At 35.6% G+C, this 12,717-nt stretch overlaps 1 protein-coding gene across 7 annotated transcripts in view; it reads right to left on the reverse strand.

Annotated features, from left to right (window-relative positions):
* Positions 1–789: 789 nt before the first annotated feature.
* Positions 790–12,717, reverse strand: part of ppp1r12a (protein phosphatase 1, regulatory subunit 12A) — a 309,313-nt gene continuing 297,385 nt past the window's right edge. For 4 of the 7 annotated variants that reach the window (XM_039761741.1, XM_039761742.1, XM_039761739.1 and 1 more), the window contains 2 exons: positions 8,099–8,274; positions 934–1,017 (listed from right to left, as the gene is read on the reverse strand). In XM_039761741.1, coding sequence (XP_039617675.1) covers positions 8,140–8,274 — 135 coding nt within the window. In that variant the 3' untranslated portion in view covers positions 934–1,017; positions 8,099–8,139. Of the gene's footprint in view, positions 1,018–8,098; positions 8,275–12,717 lie in introns of all 7 variants that reach the window. The other 3 variants (XM_039761743.1, XM_039761744.1, XM_039761740.1) reach the window with 1 other exon arrangement.

Below are 12,717 nucleotides of genomic sequence, written 5' to 3' on the forward strand. Positions count from 1 at the left end.
TCTGTTTTCACATTTTGTCAAACTATGATTCTTGGGTTTCAAAATAAAGCACAAATGAAACCCACTTATTTAATAATAATAAAAAAAAACCCTAAAAAAAAAAAAACACTATTCTGGAGTCCTTTATTTTAACAGTAACAGGCTTTCATTAATAGGGAAGCAAAACACATGCCATGTGGTGGTTTGAAAATCAAACAGTACATATATACAGCATCACTCAGTACCGGCTAAAATGAAGTGAAAATTACAGTATAATGAATTGTTACACTACAAACTAAAAACAGAACGCACAAAAGAAAAAAGCACAAACAAAAAAGCAATGGTGAACAAAGGCAGACAAGACGTCGTCTACCAATTTGTTTTTAAAGAATAGAATAGATGCATATTGCACATATAGTGAAAGCTAATGTTCCACATTGTCCACCGATTCAAAATGGGGAGAAAACGGTTTTAATTTTGCATTATCTGGGTCTACTCCAGAATAAACAGCTGTCAGCACCTAGGGAATTACATCTGGAATAAGGAGATATCAGGAGTTAAACAGCATAGCACACACCACTTCTAAGCTGATGACGAATAAAACAAAATAGCAGATAAGTTTCTGTGGCACAAGTCCTGTGTTGAAGAACTGTTCTTCAGTGAAAGTGGAGCGCTCTTGATGCAAGTGTTTATGTACATACTAAGGCTTACTGGTTAATATATCAGATGATCCCTGGCTTTAATGTTTCTGGCAGAGTTTTCTCTGTCAACTCAGTCAAGCCCATTTTGCCAACGACTGCAGGTAAAAAAAAAAAAAGCCCTGTTACGGGGTGGTAAACACAGGGCAAGGGAATTCTGCAGATGGAGGGCAAATTTTTGCCTCAAAGCTGATGTCTGTTGCAATTAATATTAATGTGCAATAAAATTAGTTGCTTCAACAGGAAAAAAACATTATTTTGAAAGTTTGCTTATGACTCTAATCAAGGCTCCATTTTCATCCTTTAGCCTCTGGTTGTCTGCTTTCAAGTCTGGTAGCATCTATAAACAATGAAAGAGAACAAAAACGTGTTAAAAATACTAAAGTGCTTTTCAAAGTAAGAACAGACAAGAACAAAACCCTACATTCTTAAAATGTTTCACAGAGCACTAAAACACTAACACAAAATTAATGAATTGTTAGACACAGATGTGATGTATATACTCAAAATAAGAACACATTATTAATTAAAGCTTCACTAATTTCCTTACAATGTTATTTTTGAAAAACGGACTAATTTTCAAACACATACACTTATAACACTGTAAAAGTACTCAAAAAGGTGTGTGTTATTCATTTGAATCATTGAATAAAGATGGACATAAGCATCCCTCATATAGTAGGCTTTTTTGACTTCGCACGGAATGCAAAGGCAGCTTTGTTTGGGATAAGTGTAGCATTGTAGTTCAATGTTGTCAAATTTGGGGGCAGACCTAAATACAATAATCAAAGCAGCTCTTGAAATTCTTCTTGTATGAATAGTATTTCATTTAAACATCACAAAATGGAATACATCTGCAAAACTAAACCATGCACCATACATTTTGCTAATCTCTCTCCAATGATGGAATTTTCATTATTTTTATGAGGCACAATAAGCAATTGTTTAATACTTTTAACAAAGGTCATTTTACATTACGGTATTAGCAAATAATCAATTCTGCAGAATATTACAATTTATTGTGTTATTCCCTGCTGTTAAAACTAGAAACATAACCTTAAAGGTAAAAATGTGTTCAATAAAAAAAACAAAAAAAAAAAAACCCTCAAATCACTCCAAATAATTTTCAGCATCTCTAAAGCCTAGGGACACCCTCTCACAATAGAAAACACACACTGGTAATACTGTCCAACTTAAGCTTCAGGTAATTTCTTGCAAGGTACACTGGTAAATTAGTAAGGTATTAGCCAGTAACAGAAAATGCAATACTCCATATTTAAATATTATCATTTGACTATATACATATACACATTCCTTGTAGTTTTCACAGTGAATTATTTTTTTTTTTAACATAACCAAAATGGGTTCTCAAATACTGATGTGTATTAACTATTGGAAGGAATGTAAAATCCTCTGATCATCTGTATTTTTTTCTTTTTAATTTCTGCAACTTGGGTCCAATTAACCTTTTATGTACCTGAGACTTTTGACCAATCAGGGTGTCCACAAAGTCTCGTTACAATTTCAAAAAATTACTAAAAAGGCAATTGATGAGATATGTTAATCAAATTTGTCCTATGTACTCAGTCGTTATCAAAGTTTGTAATCACATTGCATTTGGGTATTTCAGGTACCCTGTTGATGAAATAGAGGCTGTTGAATAACCCCCTAAAAAATTACTACTCTTCAAAAAAAAGGCACAATGTGTATTGTGGTTTATTGAAACAAAATCGGATAAACAGACTCAGCGAAACTACAGGACTAAGTAACATCCACTGTCACGTCCATCATTTTGTGTATGGCACAAGAAATTTATGGAGACAAGGACAGTATTGGATAAAGAAAGGAGTGGACAACAAAGAATATCAGAGGAAAACTTCGATCATGTGAGACAATCCTTTGCCCGTTCTACAAAATCCATCTGTACTGCTGCCAGACAGTTACAGCTACAACGTTCAACAGTGCACAAGGTCCTACACAAGAACTTGCGATTGTACACTTATAAAGTGCAATTCTTACAGGCACTCGAGCCACATGATAAACCAAGACGAAAAGAGTTTGCAATTAACATGCTGGAACGAATGTCTGAGGATGCAACATTCCTCACCTGAGTTTGTTTTAGTGATGAGGCAACCTTCCATGTTTCAGGGAAACAACTTACAATGTGAGAATCTGGGGCTCAGAAAACCCCCATGTGATATCATGTATCGAACAAAGATACGGGACATTAATTGCTACATAGAACATGGCAAGAAATAAAGCACTGTTTTGATGCGCTTCATGCAACTAATGGTGCCCATATAGACGTGTATTAAATGAGGCAAAAACACTCAATATCTACTCCTCATTTTGTAATAATTTCCACAGATTTGTCTATTCATTTGTTTTGTTAATAAAATTTTGAAATTGTAAAGAGACTTTGTGGACACCCTGTACTATGACAAAAACACTGTCAGTCTTTACCATATCAATTTATCCCCACCACTAATATACTATTACGTATGCTGACTTCACAGTAATGTATAATTGAGTTTAAAGTAGTAGTGGGATGGTTTTGCCAGTTTGGAGGAACACGTTACTCTTAAAAAAAATTCACAAGATGCTCTTACAGTGTTGAATACTTGAATCTAATATAAAGAACAAAATGCATTCACATGCAAATAAAGTGCCCGTAGTAAGTCTGCACACTTATATATATAAAAAAAAAAAAAGCAAGTCAAATTTTATAGCTTAAAAGCCAAAACTCCAGCCCCACTAAATGCATTTTCTTTTTAATTTACTTTATTTAATCATTGTATAGCAACATCTACAAAGGAAATGAAATGTTCACATGTTTTGGTTAAATCAATTTAAAACTAAAATATCAGTTTGACTATAGTTGTGCGAGAATGTTTGTGAACCCTCTGAAATGCTTTAATGACTAGTAGAAGTTTCACTGTAATAAAAATAAGCAGACTGATTAAGTAAAAAGCATATACAAATTGTGCACTGTCCTAAATGTATTAAACATATTGTTTTAAGCACTCACGATCAAGGCTAAATGCCACCTTCCTACACTGCCAAAATCAAGGAGACCATGAAATATGGTGAGATGTAAACATGGATTGGACTCGAACAAACATGAAAGACTGTGGTCCTACAGAGTTTATAGAAGTAACCTTTTCTAGGCAAGATTGTGATCCTGGCATATATTGTCTGTTCCTTAAAGATTTTTGAGAGTATTGTAACAAATACTTGATGTCTTAAAAATGATTTGAAATTCATTTCCAAGTTTCTGTTTTCCGTTTTAATATATTGCAAGTTTTTTTTTTGAAAACTCATAATTGCCAATGTGAGGAAGTAAGCACATCCAACTGCTTTCCTTTTTTTTTTTAAATGTGTGCAAATCAAGATTTTATCTCCATTTAAAGGGTATCTATAGATAAACATTATGTAACACACATCATGCCACATTCTCAACCAACTGTATAATTTAAGCATGAAAACTTTTTCCAAATGTGAAATTTTTAAGACACCCCTACATTTACCACTGCTTCAAATACCTAAAATTACAACTGGGTGTAAAGGATTAGATCATCATTAGAAAGGATCTGGTTTACACCTGTTTCTTTGAAACCTCAGACATGGTTGACTGCTTGTTGCTTAAGTGTGTACATTATCATCATGCCTAACTCAAAAGAGCTCTCTGAGCTTACAGTGGATGCTGTAAGAGATTTGACCAATTAACTTAGGAATACAAGGGCTGTACTGCATGACATTGACCACAAATTTAAAAAATTAGTTAAAAAAAGTACTGAATCTGATTATCTGTTTTTACATTCTGCTAATGTGCAAGAGACTTTCTATGGACTATATAGAGCAGCACCTTAATAGACTAAAAAATGCTTTCAATTGACATAACCGGGTTCTCTGCAGGCGCCATTTATAGTGTAGTGTTGGCGCTGAGCGATTCTTTGCTTTTTACATGGCTCTTTTCTGTTGACTCACTATCCTTAAAAGGTACTGCTTGCCTTTTGCCGCACTAGTTGGAAAAAGCACTTGTGGCTATGTTGAGCTGCCAGTTTTATAGGTTTTCTAGCTATATATGATGTAATGCCAGCTCACTCTTTCAGTGATTCATTCTTGGCTGATGTAACTTGTCCAGCCCCGTTGCAACTCAATATGCATGGAGTTGAACATTCCAATCACATTTGGAAATCTGGAAGTTGCTGCAAATTGCTCTTTCATATTTCCTAGTTCAATGGCAGCGTAAGGAAATTTTACATATCTGGATGACAAGTGGATAATACCATCCAATATAGCTGGCATAACGTAATTCAGTGATGACTGAGAAACAGTCGATCAGTCAGCAAGTTCACACTTAAAAAAGCACCTGTGGCGAAAAACACGAAAATGGGCAGAACTTGCAAAGGAGCAGGTAAAGCACAATTCCTCAAAAGTCTGCGTTTGTAAAGCCGGCGTGGCGCTGGTTCAGCACACAGCTCACTCGAAATCGACTTAGAAGCCAGTCATCACCATCATCTCTAAATATGCACTCTCTTCTAATTATTCTATTTGCGATGTCTTCTAATAATGCTAAACCAGCTATGGTAGTTGGAATAGTGTGGCCATTCTGTGCACCATTATATTGTTACAGAATGGTTGCAATCAAGTGAATTAAATTTGTAAATGACAAGCAATTAATTTCAGTTTATTTGATAAAACCCGCATCATAGATGTGAATGTAAAAAAGAAAAGCAGACAACAGAAACAGTAGCACTGCTTTGACGCTGGGTTCCACCTGTTTGCAAAACTGAGCAGAAAAGTGAGTATGCAAGGTTGGGGGCTACTGTGAAAATGTGTGGCTTTACGACAATTTTAGTTTTTATACATCTCAAAATATGCGATGAAATGGATGCACACATCATCTTTGTGCGTACGCGCCATTTATACATGAAGCCCCTGGAGTTTGCTAAACATTACTGGAATTCTGATTGGAACTATGATTAGACAAAATGAAAATTTAGCTTTATAGCAATAAACGCCCAATGTCTGATTAGCATAAAAAAAAGAAGGATGGGCTCCACCAAAAAGAACCTGATCCCCACTGTCAAGTATAATGGATGTTCTGTGATGGTGTGGGGCGGTTTTCACCTAGATAAGCCCTGGGAACCTTTTTGGGGAACATGGTATAATAAATTTAAATCTGTTTGCCTCTGCCAAGAAACTAAAACCTGGCTGTCATGGGATCTTCCAGGCAATAATATAAAACATGTTCAAATCAACACACAATGAGTCAAGGAACACAAAATGAAACTTCTGCCACTGCTCTCTCAGCCCCCAGGCCTAAACCCCATTGAAAATTTTTGGGGTGAGCCAAAGAGGAGCGTGAACAAGAGAGAATCTAGGACCATGTATGATCTGGAGAGATTCTGTAAAAAGGAATGGTCTCAGGTTCTGCTCTATTTTCCCCAACTGTACAAGATTTTATAGGAGAAGACTGTTTAATAGCGGTTTAATTAGCAAAGAGAAGTTGTACAAAGTATAAAATGTGGAGGTGCCAATAATTGTGGCACAAGCGCTTTTACTAAAAATAAGTATTTCTCGAAGAGGAACGATTTTTTCTCAGAATAAATTTACTTCCGTTAAATGTTGAATTTCATTCATTTTGTCAGTTTGAGATTACAGAAATACCATAAAGTTGATTTCTTTATAACCCTCCTTACTCATCTTCACTGGGGTGCCAACAATTGTGGAGGACACTATAGATGCCTATGAGTCTGGAAGCTGATTTAAAAACATCAATCATTTCACTGTTCAGAATATCATCTACAAGTGGAAAAGATTTCAAACAAGTGATAACTTGTCCAAACCAGACCGTCCCAGCAAGATCTGCCCTAAAACAAAACTCAAGATGCTGAAAGAAGTCTCTATGAACCCCAGAATTTAATTGTGAGGCCTACGATAGCTCCAAGTACTACTGGAGTCAAATTACACAAGTCCATCATCGGTAAATGGCTGCAAAAATTATATCTACATGATAACTAACATTTGGCAGGAGAAAACCTTTATTGTTGAGAAAGAACCCCACAGCAAGACTAAAGATGGTAATTGAACAATTAGGCAAGGACCAGGACTTCTGGAACAGTCCACTCTAGACAGGTGAGGCAAAGACAGTTATTTGGCCACAGTACCAGAAGATGTTTGGCAAGAACCAAAGACATAATTTGATCAGAAGAATCTGACAATAACTTTAAAGCAAGGTAGTGGAAATGTTACAGTTTAGGGCTGCTTTTCTATAAAAGGGCCTGGGCAGCTCACCATTACAGAATCTACTATGGAAGTTTTTATTGTACCAGATGGTGGTTGAGGATAATCAGAGACCATCTGTCAACAGCTCAATTGAAAGTGGACCTTGAAATATGACATTGACTCTGCACAGAACAGTAAATTCACCAAGGAATGACTGAAAAGAAAAAAATGCAGATTTATGGTTTGGCCAAGTCAAAGCCTGAATGGAGGAGTATGAAAAAATGTTCTGATGTCAGAGACTACTAAACAACGACGGGAAACAAAGGAGGCAATACCTGCTGTTAGAGCCAAGGGTGCACCCACTTTTTCCACAAATGAAAATGGTGTCTCTGTTAAATTTTTTGTTGAATACATTTTTGCTATTCCACCCCCCCTTTTATATGTACATATATGGACATATTTTATATGCATACATATGTTTAAAAAGAAAAAAACATCTACAAGGGGTGTTCTTACTTTTTCACATGAGTACATTTGATGTTTTAAGATTCACTTCAGTACAGAATCTACAGAAGGAGATTATGTTATTCTCAAAACATTAAATTTGGACTGTTGCTCATAGGAAGAAGGTAACTGACCGGTTATGTGATAGAAAACTTAATTTTTCTTTTTTGATTTATTTAGGGGAAAAAACAGCATGTGTTTCACTTTGCAGTTTGTATCACAATGAGTAAATATTATTTAAAAAACTGTTTAATATGCCTTGTTCCAAGCTAGTTAAGACAAAAAGTACCTATTTTGGCAGTGTGTATTGACCTTCTATAAGCACTGTATATTGTTTGCTTATTCTTACAAACAATATTTTTAAACATCCCAGCCATGCAGAAATACTGAATTTAGTGCAGTAACCAGTGAAAATGAACAGTGATAATCTGACTTGTCATATCATGGTAATCAACAATACTAAAATTCCAAGTATCAATATACATATTGAAAGGAATTATAATATCCCTTCATCTACTAATAATAAAGCAAGAGTGTTGACTGCCAGGTGAGATATTGTCATGCAAAAAGCCAGGCGAAGCATTTTTGCTGCAATTGAGTAAACTTAAAGCACACAAAGAAAAGCAAAACCAAATGAAGGCACACAGAAATCTACACCAGGAAGCCGACAGAAGGTTGGCACCTGCCTCTCTATGAAGGGGCACAGGATATGAAGAATGGGAAGGGACTACAAGTCCACAGAATGCAGATGACTACAGGACTCTGATAACTTAGCCACCACTCTGGTCAGAGCCCTGTTTTCAGCCATTAACCTCTCATTTAATTGCCTCAGAGTCTGAATCTGCTTTACTTGATGAAGGTTCTGCAGAAAATCAGAACACAAGAAGTGGGGAGAAAAGAAAAAGGATGAATGTGGGACAGAGGGGAGAGAGAAGAGTACATTAGAAGATCTGAAGGAAGTATTGACAGGATGGTACAAATTAAAGAATTACACTGATGTGTCAAATGACAGAACTAAGAAAACTCTAAAAGTTATTATTACTGTATTTTTTTTGCACAATTCAGCATCAGTTTAGGGAAACAATCCTTAACAACGATTTCACATTTAAAGTAGTTTTAATTAAACACTGAGGAAAAGCAATATAAATTACCAAGTATAAAAGACTTCCAGTGTTATAACAAATCATATGGGCGAAAGCCTAGTTATTTAATTACTGGAAATATAAAGTCACAAAACTTTTACCAGGAAATACAGGGTTAAAAAGTTAAGCAAGTTATTGCTACAATATTTATAAAAGTAGTAGAAACTGAACTGCTTTTTAATCAAGTCAACAATTCAGATAATTATTATGTTGTAAAAATTGATGCCTCTTATGTGCAATGTTATGCTCCACATTCATTATCGTATAACAGTTATTGTTGCCACCATCAGGCAGATCCAAACAATGTCATTTGATTCTTTGCCAAGTCACTGTCTGGATGTCACATGCATTTACTTTGTTTCTGTGCCTGTACAATGCAGACAATAAGCATTTCAGCCACATTCTAAAGGATTTTTCTTCGTTTTTAGAATTCCATACAACACTAAACTTGACCAGTATGGGTGAGTATGGCAGTGTGTGGATACCCAGTAAAGGAATGCCATCACATTCAGAATCTGTCACTTCAGCCCAATTCTAATCTTGTATATGGATTTAGCTTCCCTATATTCTTTAATGTATTGTTTTTCTACTTTTACGATATTTTTTAGTGTTATTTTTTTATTTTGATTTTTTAAATATTTATTTAGGGTTTTCAGCAATTAGTTAGTTTTCATCCCATCTTATTAGTATTGTTTTACTGACCAAAAATGTCCACATGGATACAATTTTGCAAATAAACAGTTTTGTGATTAAATTGTATAATTTTCATGCTGTGCACCTAGCAGCTTAATATATTCAATTTTACTGTATGCAAGAGAACTTTCTCATTATAATATGACAGTTGAAGGCTTTCAAAATCAGCAAAAAATACAAGAATCCAATGACATCAGATCATACTAGTTATTTGTTACATACATATATTTTTATTGTATATTTATTTTTGATATTTCCTCATGCTGACTGCATGTCATCTGCCCATTTCCAAACTTGGGAAGTGTGCTCTTTTATTGGAATTCTTACTTTTGTGAGTACTTAAAATGTGTGAATGACAGTAATAGAATAAATATAGATTAAAGTTTTTTCATGAAATATAGTGCATTTCGACAAGCACATTATTTACATCAAATATTGATCATTCCCTTAATAAGCAACATGAGAAACCTGAGGAGCTTCCTGTGAGCCTAAACTGGGTGGAAGTAACAACATACGTAGAAATACACATGTTGGCAACTGAGAGTGTTCAATAACAACTTCTAAAATTGAGCTGTCAAACTATGTCTGCAGATATACACACTCAATCCATATACACATGGGGAGATCATGTGAAAACCATACAAACACTGCCAAGGTTATCAATCAAACCTTAACTCATGGTTCTCTGAAATACACAACACATTTTTTATGTAGCACATTTCCCATGCTCAAAGTGCTTTACAAAAATGTTTAAAGGAACACAACAGAAATAAAAGCAAAGATGACTAACGCAGGACACATACTAATATAAAACATTAAACACCAAATAATAAGATAAATACATGAAAGTCAATGTTCTGAATTAGATTAAGAAAGAAACAGAAAAAAGAAAGCAATGATCAAATTACAGAATTGTTGCCAATTACATATAGGAATGAACAGTAAATGTGGAGGTACACAATTGTAGAATCGCGATGAAAAGGAAGAATGAATAGGGTAGGCACAGATTTTGTTATACAGTTTACAGCCAACACTGGAAGAACATTCATCATTTAAAGGCTATTTGCTTGATGTTCAATTCAGATCTAACAATTGCAGCAAGATGACCACTCTGACCTGTGCACTGCTGCGATGTAAATAGACCAGATGGAGTCGCCTGACTTAGAGATGCAAACTCCTAAGGTTTTTTTTTTTTTTTGGGATAGTTGTTTCTGCGTGACACATCAAGACTGCAGTCTGCAATGAATCAGATAGTTCTGTGGCTTACAAATCATGAGCCATTTGAGTACAGTTAGATGAAGAGAAGTTGTTGCACACAGATCCATTGCCGGAGTTTATCTCAATGTGGAGCATATTTGATACATTACTCTTGTGATCATAAGCCCTGAGCCATGATCCTCTAACAACTTTGCAGTACTGTGGCATTCTAAGTATATTAAGACTATTCCTATTTGACAATTTACTACTGATAAACATACAGAAGTTCATCACGAGAGAAACTTTTTCTGCAAAAAAACCGCCCATGTTAAAACATCAGTATAGTAATCTGATTAAAAATAAATTTGTATGAGTAATGTCAACTTGGTTGATAACAATGATTACATTCTATGTGTCTGTTTAATTTGTTACTTCAATGGTGCCATCAGCCAACAAGCAAGCAATATCAGTACAAAATAAGGCCCCCTCAGTGGATTGAGCAAATATTTGTAGCTAGCTGCTGAGCTCAGATCCACACACTAAAATTTTCACAGTTCCTTTTATTCTATCAGTTTACACTGATTTGACTGCTAGACATTACTTTATAATGCTAGACATTACTTTATAATAAATTACTATTATTTTAGGACATCAATAACAGAATACAGGTGCAACTCAATAAATTAGATTATCAAAAAATTTATTTCAGTAATTCAATTCAAAAAGTGAAACTCATATTATACAGATTCAATACACACAAGAGTTATACATTTCAAGCATTTATTTCTTTTCATTTTGCCGATTATGGCTTATAGCTAATGAAAACTCAAAATTCAATATCTCAGAAAATTAGAATACCACATAAGACTAATAAAAAAAAAAGATTTTTAATACAGAAATGTTGGCCTACTGAAAAATATGTCCATGTACACACTCAATACTTGGTCGGGGCTCCTTTTTTATGAATGACTGCATCAATGTGGTGTGACATGGAGGCGATCAGCCTCTATATAATATATAATTTTCACTTTTTGAATTGAATTAATGAAATAAATTAACTTCTCGATGATATTCTAATTTATTTAGATGCCCCTGTAGTGTACTCCCCCCACCCCCCCAAAGAGCACAGCAACAGAGCAAATTCACGTGCTTTCATAAATGTGAGGTGCAGGTCACCTCAGTAGCTGAAATGCCTACCTTCTTTGACATACAAAGATAAAATTTTTTGAAGTTTAAACACTGACTGAATTTGAAGCCAGGGTGGCTATTAACACTAGAATTATCAAATCTTACGAGAAAATTCGTAAATCTGGCCCACCTTAAATCCACTCACACATCTCCATTCAGTGTCTTTTGTCTTGTAAACGTGTCGATAATCCCAAGCAGCCTGCTATACCATCCCCCCCACCGCCGGTGAAACTGCAAAAACCTCTCCCAACTGAAGCCTTGTTTATCAGTGAGTCAGGTACCTAGGCTAAAAAAATATATCGTTATTCGGAACACATGCATTTCACGTGTGTTCCGTGTCTACAAAGATCTGTGTAAGTGTAGGATGACAGGAAATGCTGAACACATACCTAAAAGACAAACGTTTTCCATGTTTTTGTACGAACGACAAAATGTAGACGTGAAGTGTATAATGTGTGAAGATTGAAGTACAAATATCAAATAAGCACTTTCACAAAAGATACAAATATAAAGAACACATGCGCTTAACCCCGACTATAAAACTAAGAAAAAGAAATCAGGTTAGTGTTGCTTGTTATCCTGACTTCTTGGGTAGTATAGCAATTAGAGCTGCTAACTCCTATTCAGAAGGTCCTGGGCTCGAGTCTTAACATGTCCCAAAATAAACGTTTTGAGTAGTGAGCTGATCTTATCCTCTTTAATAAAACCCCTATGTGTGTCCAAGTGTCCGTGTGTGTGTGTCTTCTGTTGAAGTGCGCATGCGCGGCCCGCGCATTGCATCGCGCCCCGCCCATGCGCACGGCACCGTGGACGCACACACACTGGAAGCTGGGCACACAGTGAATGGCCTAGCCAATGGCGCGCATGATAAGTAAATAAAGCACACACACTGAAAGCTGGACACAGTGAATGGCCTTGCCACGGCCGCACATGCCAAGAAATAAAGGACAACATTGCTGGGGAGAGTGCTGATTGGGTAGTCGCGGCCGCGCACATAAAATCCATTGCTGGGGAGACGCCACACATACAATAATCAGCTACACGCCAGCACAGATTAAAATACTTGCTGGGGAACTAAACAGTAC

The sequence above is a fragment of the Polypterus senegalus genome, chromosome 8 (assembly GCF_016835505.1).
Source record: "Polypterus senegalus isolate Bchr_013 chromosome 8, ASM1683550v1, whole genome shotgun sequence".
NCBI lineage: Eukaryota > Metazoa > Chordata > Cladistia > Polypteriformes > Polypteridae > Polypterus > Polypterus senegalus.